A 17,439-nucleotide genomic window follows, 5' to 3' on the forward strand; every position below is an offset into this window, starting at 1 on the left:
ATGAGGAAACACTTGGTAGATAGGCAGAGGGGTCACGGCAACACAATCACGGATGGATCAATTAGATGAGGCAATCAAAAATAGCGTGATTAAAAGAAGATTAGTAGAGGATGATGATTATTGGGATGAGTTTTCATAAATAATCGTAGAGGTAAGAACAAAGGCGGCGGATCTATTGTTGGCCAAGAGAAGCTTAAGGTTTTTGTTAGATTGACAAGTATGAGGGGGCAAATATATACTAGGGATTGGGTTAGTGTTTACCGTAACAAGTTGGGATACTTAATGGGTTTATAATTTGGTAAGGAATAACAACACTAAATTTTGAGGTGCAACTAAGGGATAGAAAAATATTAAATTATTTATACCTCAAATCTCTTTTTGTAATACTGCCTCCATTCAACTCCACTCTACCTATTGGCAAAAAGCACAAGTTTTAAGGGTAAATTAAAAAATGAATAGAAGTACAAATGGAGTTGTGCCATTTACTTTATGGAATCAGAAATTGTCTAAGTATTAGTGTGTTAAACAAACACTAATTTTCCCACCAAAATTACAAAACTTCAAAAACCCCACCAAACACTTAATTTCCCACCATTTTCTGTCCAGTCAAGCTGTTGGAACCCACCAACTAAGGTTAGTTTTATGCATAAATTACAATCATCCTCACATTAAATTACATATTCCCTCATTCATTAGCAACACAACAAAAAAAAACTTTCTAAAATTATTTACAGACCAAAAAATTACAGTCCACTACCATTAAATTACACAAGTTTCCAAAATTATCTTCAGAGCATCAATGGGGTTCAAGTGCATGTCTGAAGAAACGAGAACGGAAGTCGCCATCTACTTGCTTCAAAAATCAAATGACGGGCAGCTTGATCGTGGTGCAATCAAAGAGGCAGCAAACAGATTCAATGTAAGTGTAAGGACCATATCAAACATATGGAGACTTGCAAAAAAACCAAGGTTAGTAGGTGAAAAATTAGATGTCAAGAGTGGTAGGATAGGCAACAAAAATAGAAAAAGGATTTTACCAAACATTGAACATATCAAATCACTTGATAAATCACTAAGGGACACAATGATCAGAGTTTCTGAAAATTGTGGAGTTTCAGTTGGAACGGTCCATTCATGGGTGAAAGAAGGTTTACTTAAACGTCATTCAAGCCCATTACATCCTAAACTCAGTGAGTTACACAAGGATCAAAGGCTACTTTATTCATTAAAGTCATTGGTTGTTAAACAAGTTCTTGAAGAGTTCTTAGATCTTAATAATGTTCCAGTGACTGAAATAATGTTTAATGAAATGAGCAACGTAATACACATGGATGAGAAGTGGTTCTATATTACGGAAGACAATGAAACAGTGTACGTAGTTGAGGGGGAGGAGCTGCCTCATAGAAGCTGTCAATCAAAGAGGTTCATCACAAAAGTGATGTTCATGTGTGCAGTCAGCAGACCTATTTATGGTGAAGATGGTGAATGCATATTTGATGGTAAAATAGGCATGTTTCCATTTACTAATCAAGTTCCAGCAGCTAGGTCAAGCAGAAATAGGCCAAGGGGTACATTAGAGACTAAGCCTATTGAGTCCATCACAAAACAAGTAGTCAAGGATTGTCTAATTCATCAAGTAATTCCAACAATTAAGAGTGTTTGGCCAGAAGGTCTTAGCAAGCATATTTACATACAACAAGACAATGCTAGGCCACACATCAAGAATGATGATCCTGATTTTATGGCAAAGACAAATTGGATGGATTTAATATTGAGTTAGTATTTCACCGCTAACTCACCAGACCTAAACGTTAATGACCTTGGGTATTTCAAGGCACTACAATCATTACAAAAAAGAAGGCAAAGAAAGACAAAGTGTGGACGACCTAGTGAATGAAGTAATGCAAGCATTTATCGATTACAGTCCAAGCAAACTCAACAACATTTTCTTATCGTTACAAGCAGTTATGATAGAGATGATGAAGTGTAAGGGTCATAACAATTTTTCACTCCCTCATATGGGGAAGGGACATCCAGCTGCTATTGGCATGTTGCCAAGGAATCTAATAGTTAATGAAGTTTTAGTAAGGCAATGCATTGAACATATGCAGGGTTTAGGTAAAACTGAAGATTTAGAATACATAATGACTGAACTAGGATATAATGTTGAAGCTATAGTAGATCAATTAAATGGAATGTAATGCCTTTTTAAATAAAGGTTATGTAATGTTCAGTTTAATGTTCAATTGGAACAACAGTTTCAAATGAACATTAAACTGCAACCTAATGATAAATGTAAAGTTGAATATGCAATTTCAGTTTCAAATAAACATCAGTTTCAGTTCAGATTATTTTAAGTTATATGCATTCAGATATATGCAATGCAAAGTTGAAGTTCATATAACAATTTGAAGTTGAAGTTCATATAATAATAATCAGTTTCAGTTCAGATTATTTTAAGTTCAAGTTAACAACAGTTTCATACCATTTTTAGCATTTTCAGTCCAATTTTAACAGTCCAGAGAAACAAATTTTAACAGTTACAGTCCAAATTTAACAGTCCAGACAGACAAAAGTAAAAAAAATTCCAGTCCAATTTAAACAGTTCAGACAGACAGATTTTAACTTGATTTGAGTCAAATTTTAATGATTCAGACATTTGCAAAATGCATAGACTAACTCTCAGGCTACGTTTGCCCTCATCATTGAGTTGTCCCAAGTATTCTTGCCTCCTACACTTTACAAAATGAAGGTAGACCATGCTCAATGCATAGATTACCATGATTGAGCACACACACCCTTTCATTAATATAACATGTGGTGGCAAAAAAACTTGTAAGTTATGGGCAATAAAACGTACATATACTTCCTCCATTCAACTCCCCCTAAAACCATGTATAGCTCTCAAACCATTAAAGTATAATCATCATAGAGCCATTTTGGTTTATACAACTCTCAGGCCAAAGTGGCCTCATCATTGAGTTGTTTGAAGTTGTAAAGCCTCCTACACAGAAATAATGAAGGTAGACCATGTCATCTCCATTCAAAATGAGTACTAAATCAGCCCTCAAACCATGAAGGTAGAGTAATCATTGAGATGTCAAAGTACTCCTAATTAAATGGTTAGACACACACACCCATTCATTCATTTTTAATGTGGTGGCTGAACAACTAAACATATTGGCCACTTAACTAGACTCCACCAAAAACCATGTATAGCTCTCAAACCGTTAAGGTATAATCATCATAGAGCAACTATGACAGTAACAATAACAGTGATGTTACCCCTCAGTCCAGGAAGGACCATCATCGAGGTTAATGACAATAAACCTTGCATCCTAACAGAAAAAATTCAACACATTAAGTCAGACGGATACACCATTTATGCCCTTAATAATCATTTTAAACCTACAGTCAGACAGACAAAAGAAGATTTCAAACTGTCAAAACCAAACAGACTCACAAAACCAAACAGACAGACAAAAGAAGTTTCAACACAAAAGAAGATTTTCAGACTGACAAAGCCAAACCAAACTTACAGTCAGACAGACAAAATCGTTTATGAACTATACGAAAAGCCAAACAACCCAAATTCCATAATTTCAGACCAAATTTAAGTTCATACAGACATAATTTCAGAAAAAAGATATGTTAATACAGACAGTCAGACGGATAATTCCATAATTTCAGACCAAAGTTAAGTTCATGCAGACAGTCAGACGGAGAATTCCATAATTTCAGACCAAATTTAAGTTCATACAGACAAAATTTCAGACCAAATTTAAGTTCATACAGACAGTCAGACGGATAATTCCATAATTTCAGACCAAATTTAAGTTCATACAGACATAATTTCAGACAAAAGTTATGTTCATACAGACAGTCAGACGGATAATTCCTTAATTTCAGACCAAAGTTAAGTTCATACAAACAGTCAGACGGATAATTCCATACAAAAAATCATACAAAAAATCCTAACAATAATTCCTAACAGCAGTTAACCCAGCAGTTCAATAAATAGTTGACATAATATACGAATAAAAAAATTAAAAATACAAAAAAAAGTTTAGGAGATAGAAAATATACCAACACCTTCAAGAAATTATCGCTTAGACAACTGTCTATCAAGAAACGCATTGAATTTCACAGTCATTGGTGACGGAGAATCAACCACCGCTTTTTCAACATACTCGGTTGTTTTCTCAGGCGTTTTAGGACGCTTCTCCGCCATCCGCTTTAAATACCGGTTTGTGTACATTGTGCAAGGATTTTCAGGCTTTCCAGATCCACCACCCACTTCGATTAAAGTGGTTTTCTCAGGCGTTTCAGGCTCCTTTGCAGGACCGACGTTCTCAGGCGTTTAGGCGACTTAGGAATGCAAACGCCACCATCATCGAACTCCGTCTCTTCAACTTCAGTCCCCAAATCATCAGGATCTAGGGAATCAGGTACGATATGGGTTGGAGGAGGCGATTCAGGAGCAGATTCATCGCCTTCATCATCGCCTTCATCATCGCCTTCATCATCACGTTCATCATCGCGTTCATCGTCTTGTAAACCAACACGATAACGATAAAAAACACAAGGGATACACTCATTACCACAGTTTGGATGAGGAGGTTTCATGATAGGACGGATTTGAAGATATAAAGATGAGAAGAGAAAGGTTAAGTGATGAAGTAAAGATGTGAAGGAGACGGATGGCAGATCTAGGGTTTTCAGAGAAAGGAATTGAAGGAGGCGGATGTAGAGAGAGAAGGGAGAGATTAGGTTTTTAGAATTGTGTAGAAGGGTTGAGAGAATGAGGAGAACAAATTGCTGATATGGACGGAATTGTGTAGAAGGTCTTTAGGGTTACTTGCTCATATGGACGGAATTTCAGAGGAGAACAAATTGGGTTTGCATTTGGGTTGTTGAAGAAGATCCAGTCCATTTGCCTTCACTTCAAATTTGAATGGATTATTGGGTTGGGTCATTAATATTTGGAGGGAAGGGTTAGTGTATTAAGATGGATTAGGTAGTGTTAATTGGACTAGGATTAGTTTAGGGAGTATTTTGTGGATAAAAGTAAGTGGGCCATTTAGTGGCATTCTTTGTAAATAAAATGTTCTTATAAGGATACTATGGTCATTTTACTTTCTTTTTTTAGTAAGTGGTAGAGTGGAGTTGAATGGATGAAAATAGAAAGGTGGTAGAGTGGAGTTGAATGGAGGAAATAAATAATAATGAGAGATACTAATAAAATTAATAAAAATATTTCGAGTATTACACTTGAGGCCTCCTTGGCGTCTATAGTCGAATGTTTCACTACTCACCTCAACAATTACAACAACAACAACAACCATCCGCATCAGACTCTGTTCGATCGTTTCGCTAGTCACCGTCCCCCTAGTTATGATGGTGCGAAAGATCCTACTGCTTTTAAGGCTTGGATCCGAGAGATAGAGAAGTTGTTCCTCGCTACTGGGTTTCCTAAGGATCAGAAGGTGAATATTGCCACCTATTATCTGAAGGATGAGGCCAACAACTGGTGGGCTCTTACTAGAGCTGGTCTAGCGTCAGGCAGGGTATGGTTGGACTGTCTTCACTGAGGCTCTGAAGAAATGTTTTATCTTGAGGAGAAGCGAAGGTATACACAAGTTCGTGACGCTGTCATGATTTTTTAATTCTATTGCTATGGACGAGGTGTCGAGGACTCGTCGTTATGAGAATAATCTAGCTCCTAAGGTCCGGACTGTTATGTCTGTTATCTTTTTGACTTCTTTCCAGCACGCTTACGATCGTGCTCTTAGCATTTATGATTCAGTTCTTGCTTCCGAGACTGAGGAGAGTGCAAAGAGTAAGTTTGTGAAGAGGTCTTATGCCGCGCCTAGTGCTCCCCAGAAGAAGCAGAAATTCGAGGCTCCTTCATATACCCTACGCGATCAGCTTTAAGCCAAAGTGGGGCATGACTTGCTTCAGGTGTTGAAATGCTTACCACCCGGGTAAGGACTGTGAATGGTAAGGTTCTCACATGTTATCTTTGCAAGTTACCGTGTCACAACTATCCTCAAAAGCCCAAGACTGATGCTCCGAGGCTAGTGCGCCAAACGTTTGATGCACCAAAGACTGGTCGTGTGTTCGTTTAGTCATGTTAAGGCAGATGCTAATCCAGATTTGATCACGAGAGTACTTTTATGGTTCATTCATTATCTGCTTTTGTACTTTTTGAGACGGGTGTGTCGATGTCTTTCGTTTCCGAATCCTTTTCCATCCGAGCTGGACTCACTTCCTCATAATCCGTTGATACCTTTGTTTTCGTTCCTACAGGTGAGATTGTTTCTTGCTTTGTTCTGTTCAAGGACGTAAATGTCACTATTATGAGGGTGATCCATCAAGCTGATCTTATGCAATCCGAACTAGGGGAGTTTGATGTGATTTTGGGTATGGATTGGTTAGCTCGTTATGATTCTAGATTTTAGTGTCGTGATCAGAATATCGTGCTTAAGAGTCCTACAGGTTCTAGAGTTTTTTATCAGGATGTTAAAGTTACACCCACTATTAAGTGGGTTTCTACTATGAAGATGGTTAGAATGGGTAGAAAAGGTCATCAGATATATATGTGCAGTGTTTGTGATGTTTCAACAGAGTTGAAGTTAAAAGATATCCTTGTGATTAAGAGTTCGATGATGCCTTTCATGACGATCTATCTGATATTCCTCCTGAGCGAGATGTAGAGTTCTCGATTGAGTTGTTGCCTGGAACTGGTCTCATTTCGATGGCTCTCTATCGTATGGGACCAGCTGAGTTACAAGAGTTTAAGAAGCAACTTAAAGAGATGATCGATAAAGTTTTTATTCGACCGAGTTCTTCGCCGTAGGGTGCTTCAGTTTTGTTCGTCAAGAAGAATGATGGTAGTATGCGGTTGTGCATCGACTACCATGAGCCGAACAAGGTTACTATCAAGAATAAGTATCCTTTGCCGAGGATCGAGGATTTGTTTTATCAGCTCCGTGGTGCAAGTGTGTTCTCTAATATCGATCTGAGGTCAGGTTACCATCAGATTCTAGCTAAGAAAGAGGATATTCCTAAGACTGCTTTTCATTCGAGGTATGGCCGCTATGAGTTCATGGTGATGCCACTTGGGTTGACGAATGCACGTGTCGTTTTTATGGATCAGATGAGCCACACTTTCAGTGAGTATTTTTATAAGTGTGGTATGGTCTTCATAGGCGACATAATGATTTACTCAAGAGATGAGGCCGAGCACGAGATTCATCTTCGTGTTATTTGGAGACTCTGCATAAGCAGAAATGGTATGCTAGGTTCTTGAAGTGCGAGTTTTGGCTGAAGGAATTTCTTGGGTCATGTGAGATCTGGCGATGGAGTCATGGTTGATCTATCGAATATTCGAGTTGTGGTCGAGTGGGAGAGTCCAAAGAATGTGAATGAGATTTAGAGTTTCCTTGGTCGTGTTGGTTACTATCGTCATTTCGTGTATGATTTCTGGTCAGAGTATCATTTTCGGTTACTTGTCGTTAGGAGTACCTAGAGCAAAACAATATTTATAACTTCACAAACTACTCTACTATTAGTAAAGAGGTAAGTAAAGGTCGGATCCCAAGGGACGGGTATTGATGTAGGATTTTCGATTGCAAATGGTCGTGTCTAAGGGTGTCACAATTTGGGTTGAGATAGGAGATCAACTAAACTAAATAACAATGTAAATAAACAAGCAAGATGATTAAAATGAGATGTAAACAATTGATTAAAAGCACTAGGGTGTCATGGGTTCATAGGGGATTCATGGGACTTGATCATACAAACATGTTTTCAACTAGATGCAAGCAATTATTGTTGTGATAGGATCGAGTTAGTGTATATCTTACAATTCCTAGGAAGGTTTGGATCCTAGAGCCGAATCGATTAGATTGTACAACACCTACAAGTCGACTTAATCCTCCCTATCCAACTATATGCAGGTCTAATGAGACTCGAGTTGGTTTATGTCTTACAAGTCTCATTGAAAAGATAAGTGATGGGTAAAAAATGCAAGGATTCATAGGCTCACATTTCATAAAACATAACATGTGCATAAGTTGAAATCACAAGAAGCAAGCAAATTAATTATGAAAGAATATTAGATTAAGCATGAATCAATCCCCATGTTGGTTTCCCCTAATTCCCCATTAACCCTAGTTAAGAGACTACTCACTCATTATCAAGTTTAACATGCTAACAAGGTTGTCAATCATACTAGCAAGACAAAACATCATGAATAAATGAAGATGATTAACAATAATTAAAAAGGGATTAAGAGAATTATACCTAATGATGATTCCAAGATAATAAGCAAAGAATAATAGATGTACTTGATGATTGATGGAAGGTTGTCAATCCTCCAAAATAAACCCCAAATAATCTTCAATTACCTAAAATAAATGATGAACAATAGAGAAATTAAGGAAATGAGATTTGTATTAATGCTTAATTAAGAGTTGATTACAAGATTAAGATGAGATTAGAACATAAAAAGAGCATAAGAAGGACATGATAATCTAATTAGTACAATGGAGTATTTATACTAAGGATTAGGTACATAAATTAGGGTTACTAAGGGTTTAAGTGACGATTAAGACCCTTAAGAAAAGTTGAGGAAGTGCTCCTCCTGAAGGAGATACTCATCTCTGCTTCGCTAGTCTTTTTAGAATATGCTCATCCCGAGCGGACTTAGGGAGGGACGGCCTGCACTGGAAAGGAATCCGAGCGGCTTGCGAGGGCGACGCTCGGATTGAGAGGGGTCAGGATGAGCGGACTGGCCACAGGACGCTCGGATTGTAGCAGGCCAGGACGCTCGTCCCGTGCACTGCGACGCCCGGATTGTGGCTCAGCAACTTCTCTTCTTTTGTTCCTCCAGCAATCCTCAAGGATTTTGTTGGAGATGCAAGGATCTTCTCATCATTGCCCATTTACTTCATTATTTACATATGCCTTCTAGCATTGCCTTCCCTTTGATGCTTGGTCATTAGATTCGATCAATTTAGCTCCATTTTGCCATGAAAATGCAAGTTTTGCACTCCTCTCCTACCAAGGAAACAAAACCTCAAAGAATATGCAAAATGAAAGACTAAAGATAGAATATGCACTAAAAAGCATAAGAACGGGGCTAATTCGGGGACTAAATATGCTCAAATATTGGTCACATCAAATATCCCCAAACCGAACCTTTGCTCGTCCCGAGTAAAGAGGTGACAAAACTAGGACCCTTATTTAAACTAGCCTACTAATATAGCAGATATGAGACAATTAGCGGGTCTCACTCCGCCCCTTCAACTCACAACAAGACAACCATGAGGTAGGATGCCTTATTGCAAGGCAAGGTGGGTCTTGCCAAAATGGCGACACATCCAAGCATTAAAGCACACAAAATCAAGTAATGGATGCATCTACAAAAGAATAGCCACTTTCCTCATCTAAGTGGCGGAAATTATCGAAAGGGGAAGCAATCTAAGGGTATATGTTCCATCATAGATACGGTTTCTTCAAACTACTAAGCCTAGAAGGATACCAATAAATCACCTCCAAGTTGTGTCAAGCTAGGATACCTTTGTCCTCAATCGTTAAATGATTTCATCAAGAGTAGACTCCCTATGGTGTTAGAAACACTGGAGGATCACGGAATTCCCCTTCTTGCCTAGACAATAAGAAGGGTCGTCCCCTCTCTACCATGCACAAAATTGGATAAGATGGAAAAGGGATCAATAGTATTGGAGTTTCATATGAGAGTTTGCTTTTTGTTGTTGTTTTTCCCCCCCAATTTCTTGTGGCATTAACATTTTGAGAACAATTTCTTTTTGCCATTTCTTTGATGTTTGGCATTTTCAACACTTGACAATTTTTCAACTTTTTGCATTTTCTTTTGAACATTTTCAAAGTCACCCCAATTAGTAACGAGGGTGCCTTATATTTGAAGCATAGGAGTTTTCATTTTTGTTACTCCTCTTTTCTTTTGATGCAATTGCAAACTTCTTTTCTTTTCTTTTCATTTCTTGAACTCAATTTTTTGAACAATTTTTGTGCCCATTCCCTTTTTGATGACAAAATGTGGTAGAACATGGATGATGGTTGGTTGCATGGTTTCAAGGGTCACCTTGGAATAAACGGTAACCAAAGAGTTATCACACCACAAGGTACTCTTGACTAGGCCTTAATCCATGGGTCAAAGGATAGTAGTTTGACACATCCTAGGGTGTTTTACAAGTATTCTAACAAGCAAATTCTTAAAAAGAAAAAGTATCTACAAGGGCCTATATACACTTGTCAAGCTTCCCAAATAGACATTTTCACAAAATTTTTCTAAATGCAACTACATGCCATGATGCAACTAATATTTATACAACCTAATGCATATGATTCTACCAACTAGTATGTCAAATAATCTAGATGCAATCCTATAATCACATTGTTTATACCGCATCAATCAAAATAAAGCCACATAGTCATTAACATAAAGAAGAAAAAGGATATTGGAAAGATCATACCATGCGGTCTATTATATCCTCATGTCTCGGATGTGGCGTAGTCGATCAATGTGAAAAAGGATGAACAAACACAATATATACAAACAATACATACAAGACTACACTACAAAGAAAATGAACATATTTTGGATTTTTCAAATTTTCAAAATTTTTTTTGTATTTTTGATTTTATGAAATAAAAAGACATGTTTTTGTATTTTTCAAAAATTTTCAATTTTTTTAATTTTTTTGTTTAAAGAGTCAAGTTAGATTTTCTCATCCCCACACTAGTATGGGCATTGTCCTCAATGGCCAATACGATAGGAAATTATGCAATCTATATGAAAATTCATGATTTCTAAGCTAAATGCAAACTAGACTAAACTATACTACATGATGCATGGGTTTTTGTTATGGTGGAGAACATAATTTAGATTAGCTCCCAATGCATATGCATAAACTTCCCCAAACCAAAATAGATACTATGTCTAATGTCAAAAAATTTGGGGGAGTTCATGCATGAAAAATGCTATGCATGAAACTAAAATTTGTCATTTTAAATTTTGAAAATGGGAACAATAAAATGAACACCTCAATGGGACTGAGGTGTTATTCCTCTAATGGTGCTAGGACTCCACAAATCGTGATACAAAGATTATAAAAACAAGTTATCAAAACAAGAAATTCTTTTCATGAACAATTAAAGAGGGGATAACAGAAACTTCACTTTAGCCTTGATGGGTGCCTCTTGCCCGCTCCATCTAGCCATGAAGTGTTCTTTAAAGATCGTCATCGTCCCCTTCCAAGTCGCTATCCCAAGCTTTTCTTGATGCATCGCTTCCATTGAAGCCCATAAATTCATCACCCTCACTATCAAGCTCCACCGTATCTCCACCGTTTGACTTGTCACTCCCTTCACCCTCTTGACCATGCGCTCCTTCATTATCCCTCTCTGAGTTTGGGAAATTAATATTCATTTGAGCCGAAGAGGGAAACATTCCCTCTTCACTAATGATCCCTTGTCGAGCCAATTGATGAAATTGTGGATACAAGGCATAGTAATTATCCACATTGGCCTCGAATTGGCGGAGGTGCGAATCTTGAAGGATCCCCGTCACGAAATCATCCCTAGGAAGGATGAAAGGATTTGGGTGGTTATAGGGTTGGTATTGAAAGGGGTAGGGTAGTATCACAATCTTCTCATTTTCATTTCTTGGTTGTTCATGTTGTTGTTGTGCTTGAGGTGGTGCTTGATTGGGTTGATTTGGGTTTGTGGGGATGAGATAAGATGGGATTGGAGAAAGAGGGCCTCTTCTTGGTGAAATCCTTGGCAAATCATCCCTTGGTAGGTGAATGGGGTTGCTCCCCTTGGTGATCCATTTAATCCTCTTCTCATAACTCTCATGGGTTATCCAATGGTGTTGTATAAGAATTAGATCCTCATTGATTCTCGTATTTCCCGGAAGTGGTGTATACTCATTGTTTTCATTAAACTTGGGGTTGAAGTGCTTTGCAAGTCTTGTGATGAGTCCCCCATTTACAATATGCTTCATACCATCACCATCCCCATTTCAGAATTTTGCCCATTTCTCTAGGAGAACAAGCGGGGCGTTGAAATAGTACCCACTTCTCCCTTGAATCTCAAGATATGATTCCATAAAGACAAGGTCTAGCTCATTTACTATCGCCGGATCTCGGCGAGCAAGAAGAGTTCCGGATAAGAATCGATAAGTGAGCCTTATAATGGTATTTTGGATATGAAAAGCTAAACATTCCTTGATATAGGAGAAATCCCGACCCGTCATAGCTCTCCATAAGGGTGCCACACTATAATTTCTCGGCCTTGATGTTCGGGTAGGCGAAACATCTAGCACAAGCACACTTGCAAATTCGACAAGGGTCATCATCCTAGTTGTACTTTCCAATCTAAACTCTACACAAATTGTCTTGTTCAAAGTGGTGATCTTTAAGAAACTCAAGAATTCAAGAACTAGAGACCGATATGTTCGTTCATGCATATGGAACAAAGTAGAATGACCAAATAACTCGAAGAGAGCTTCCGTTTGGTGATAGATTCAAAGCTTTCTCAAGGTTTTGTGGCATATAAATTTGGTAGGAAGAATGTTCTTACCAAGTAATCGGTGGAAAACGAGCCTTTGAACATCATTGACAAACTCTATATTTGAAAATTCATCAAGCTTGGTTAGGTCAACTATCTCCTCATGTTCTCTTCTTAAAGTGTTGATGTGAGAGGTGGATGAGCTTCCTCTTACCCTTGGTCTTCTTCTTTCCTTAAATAATGATCCTCTTGGTCCCATTCTTGGATGTAGATCTGGAATTTGATTTGTTTGAAATAAGGAGATGTTCCTTGTGATTGAGAGCTTCTTTTGAAACCCTAGATTTTGGGGGTTTTTGTTTTTGTTGGGTGAATGAGTGCTTGAGATATGATTTGGGTCATAAGAGAGGGGGGTTTTATATTATAGAGTGGAAGGAAGGATGAGGTGTCACAAAATGTGTGGTGGGGAAGGATTCAATTGGCAAAACATCGGAAAATAAGACGCAGGGCGACGAGCGGATTTGACCTCAGGACGCTCAGATCTCAGACTACGGAGACGAGCGGATGCTGGTCGGGACGAGCGTCTTGCTGCTTCTGGATGAGCGGACTCAGATGAGGACGCTCAGATTCTTTTCCAGGAAGAAATGCCAGAAATTAATACCATCAGGACGAGCGGATTACTGGTGAGACGACCGTCCCGACAGAGACGAGCGGATTGCCGTTGAGGACGCTCGGATCTCTAATCAGAACAAAGTAACTTCTTCTCAGCTTTCTTAGGACGAGCGGCTCTCTCTTAGGACGCTCGGGTTGTTTTCCAGGATGAGTGGATTCCTCACGGGACATTCGGATTGGTCATGTCTTTCCTCCACTCCGGTGTAAGCGCTTCCCCACACTTGAATTCTAAATCCTTCATTGATAAAAATGATTAGTGACCCTCCCTCACTTAGTCTCATGGCAAGAATCATGTTTATGATAAAAATGCAATAAAGTTAAAGATACAAGTTAAAGAAGTTAGTATATTTACAAGTGGTGGTTTGGAGAGGACTCCACCAAACTCTCTCTTTGATGATCTTTTCAAGGAGGAGGGGGCCCGAGGTAGGTGACCTCGACCTCTCCAATGAATGCTCCTTCATAATATGGTTTCAATCTTTGGCCATTGACTTTGAATTTGCTTTCATCTTCCGACTTGATCTCAAAGTCTCCATACTTTCCTACCTCGGTGATCACATAAGGACCCATCCATCTAGAGTTCAACTTCCCGGGAAAGAGTCGATATCGGGAGTTTAATAGAAGGACTTTGTATCCCTTATGCAAGGCTTTTTGCTTGATTCTCTTGTCATGAAGCAACTTTGTCCTCTCTTTGTAGATCTTGGCATTCTCATAAGATTGTAGTCGGAATTCTTCCAACTCTTGAATTTGCATCATCCTCTTTTGACCACTTAGTTTGAGGTCAAGGTTGAGAGCTTTGATTGCCCAAAAAGCTTTGTATTCTAACTCAATTGGCAAGTGACATGCCTTCCCATAGACAAGTTTGTAAGGGGAGGCTCCTATGGGAGTCTTATAGGCCGTCCTATAAGCCCAAAGAGCATCATCAAGCTTCATGCTCCAATCCTTACGGGTCTTGTTAACAACTTTCTCAAGAATTTTTTTTGATCTCTCTATTTGAAATTTCAACTTGACCGTTTGTTTGAGGGTGATATCCCAAGCCGATTCTATGTTGAACACCATATTTGGTCAAAAGGGATGTGAGCTTCTTTTCATGGAAATGCATTCCTCCATCACTTATGATTGCTCTAGGGACTCCGAATCTTGGGAAGATTATTTTCTTGAAGAGTTTAGTGACCGTTCTTGCATCTTCGGTTGGGGTGGCAATTGCCTCCACCCATTTTGAGACATAGTCTACGGCCACAAGGATGTATTTGTTCCCTTTGGATGTCGCAAACGGTCCTTGGTAGTCGATCCCCCAAACGTCGAAGATCTCCACCTCTAGTATGCCCTTTTGTGGCATCTCATTCCTCCAAGAGATATTCCCCGTTCTTTGACAAGCATCACAATGAAGGATGAATTCCCTAGCATCTTGGAACATAGTAGGCCAAAAGAAGCCTGATTGAAGGATTTTTGCAATGGTTCTTATTGCTCCATGGTGTCCACCATAAGGGGATGAATGACATCCTTCCAAAACTCCTTGAATTTCCCATTGAGGGATGCACCTTCGGTAGAGCCCATCACTACACTCTTTGTAAAGATTTGGATCATCCCAAAAGTACCTCTTTACTTCGAATAAAAACCTCTTCCTTTAGTTGTAGTTTAAGTTTGGAGGGAGTACTCTTCCAACAATATAGTTGGCATAATCGGCGAGCCATGGAGTAATATGCCTCTCAAGTTGTGTTTGTATGGCCATCAAGATATTATCGGGGAAAGAGTCATTGATCGGTGTTTCTCCTTCTTCATCATGAAACCGGATTCTTGACAAGTGATCCGCTACTACATTCTCGGCCCCTTTCTTATCTCTTATTTCCAAGTCGAATTCTTAAAGTAGCAAAATCCATCTCAACAACCTTGGTTTTACTTCCTTATTTATCAAGAGATGTCAAAGAGCACGGTGATCCGAAAAAACAATCACCTTAGATCCAAGCAAATAGGAGGGAGATTTGTCTAATGCATAGACAATGGCAAGGAGCTCCTTCTCGGTGGTATCACAGTTCACTTGGGAGAAATCAAGAGTCTTGCTTATATAGTAGATAGCATGCAAAGCCCTTCCTACCCGTTAGCCAAGAACCGCTCCAACGGCGTAGTTACTAGCATCACACATAATCTCGAACGGTAGATCCCAATTCGGTGGTTAAATGATCGGTGCCAAGATTAGTGCTTCCTTAATTCTATTAAAGGCTTCAACACACTCGTTAGTGAAATGGATTTGGGCATCTTTAAGTAAGAGTTGAGTGAGGGGTTTCGCGATTTTTGAGAAATCTTTTATAAAACGGCGATAGAAACCCGCGTGACCGAGAAAACTTCTCACCCCTTTAACATTCACGGGAGGTGGGAGTTTCTCTATCACCTCAACCTTAGCTTTATCGACCTCGATGACCTTTTTCCGAGATTAAATGACCCAAAACAATTCCTTCATTGACCATAAAGTGACACTTTTCCCAATTCAAAACGAGACTAACATCTTCACATTTTTGCAATACCAGACAAAGGTTATGCAAGCAAGAGTCAAAGTCTTTTCCATAAACGCTAAAATCATCTATAAAAACTTCCATTATGGTTTCTAGGTAGTCGGAGAAGACACTCATCATGCATCTTTGGAAAGTAGCGGGGGCATTACATAAGCCAAAAAGCATTCTCCTATATGCAAAAATACCATAAGGGCATGTGAAGGTGGTCTTGTGTTGGTCATCCGGGTGTATGGGGATTTGAAAGAATCCCGAATACTTGTCAAGGTAGAAAAAGAACTTGTTGAAGGCTAACCTCTCAAGCATTTGGTCAATGAATGGTAGGGGAAATGATCCTTTCTTGTTGCGGAATTCAATTTTCGATAGTCAATACACATACGCCAACCAGTGATCTTCCTTATGGGTATTAGCTCATTCTTATCATTTGTCACTACCGTGGTACCTCCTTTCTTAGGTACCACTTGAACGGGGCTAACCCACAAAGAGTCCGATATGGGATATATGATTCCCGCATCAAGTAATTTCATAACCTCTCCTTTAACAACTTCTTGCATGTGTGGGTTTAATCTCCTTTGAGATTGGATGGTAGGTCTATGGTCTTCTTCTAGATGAATTTTATGCATGCAAAAATTGGGACTTATCCCCTTAAGATCATCTAGACTATAACCTATAGCCTTTTCATGTTGTTTCAACACATCAAGCAATTTTCCCAATTGGTTCTCATCAAGTTTGTCATTAACAATCACGGGTTTGGTCTTAGATTCATCAAGATAAGCATATTTAAAATTTGGGGGAAGGGGTTTTAGAGTTGGAACTTGTACCTCACTTTCCTCCATTGAAGGTTCATTAAGAACTTGCTCCATTTCCATTAGACATTCCATTCTCATGGCATATTTAACTTGTTCTTCAAGCTCACTAATCTCATCATACTCAAACTCCATGACAAATTCTTCTTGCTCTACGGTTTGTTTGATGTCATTTTCGTTTGCTTGCTCTTCTTCTATAGGTTGATATGCTTCCACAAGGATGTTATGCATTAATTCGGATTGCTCATGAGTAAGTTCTTTGTTGGCTAGAGCGGCCTCAAGAAGGTCTACCTCTAATTCCCAATGCGTATTTTAGGCCTCACTTGCTTCTAAGGCTTCCAATGCTTGCATGGGATCTTTGAAGAAAGGTATACTCAAGTGGTCCTCAACAAAACAATCTATAATATCCATCTTGCAAAATATCGAACAACTTGCAAATAATTAGAACAAACCTTGAGGAGTTTTACTTCCCCAAGGCAAAGAAAGACACAACTAAAAACAATCAAATGAAATCAAATCAAGTTAACACCGTCCCCGGGAACGGCACCATTTTTGGTCGGAGTATCATTTTCGGTTACTTGTCGTTAGGAGTACCTAGACCAAAACAATATTTATAACTTCACAAACTACTCTACTATTAGTAAAGAGGTAAGTAAAGGTCGGATCCCAAGGGACGGGTATTGATGTAGGATTTTCGATTGCAAATGGTCGTGTTTAAGAGTGTCACAATTTGGGTTGAGATAGGAGATCAACTAAAGTAAATAACAATGTAAATAAACAAGCAAGATGATTAAAATGAGATGTAAACAATTGATTAAAAGCACTAGGGTGTCATGGGTTCATAGGGGATTCATGGGACTTGATCATACAAACATGTTTTCAACTAGATGCAAGCAATTATT

The 17,439-nt window shown here is 38.8% G+C and overlaps 1 protein-coding gene across 1 annotated transcript; it reads left to right on the forward strand.

Moving 5' to 3' along the window:
- Positions 1-799: 799 nt before the first annotated feature.
- On the forward strand, positions 800-1,780 carry LOC141655382 (uncharacterized). The gene has a single exon (XM_074462466.1). It carries the CDS (start codon positions 800-802, stop codon positions 1,778-1,780), a length of 981 nt encoding a protein of 326 aa, XP_074318567.1.
- The last annotated feature ends 15,659 nt before the right edge of the window (positions 1,781-17,439 follow it).

The sequence above is a fragment of the Silene latifolia genome, chromosome 5, assembly GCF_048544455.1.
Source record: "Silene latifolia isolate original U9 population chromosome 5, ASM4854445v1, whole genome shotgun sequence".
In the NCBI taxonomy this organism is placed as follows: domain Eukaryota; kingdom Viridiplantae; phylum Streptophyta; class Magnoliopsida; order Caryophyllales; family Caryophyllaceae; genus Silene; species Silene latifolia.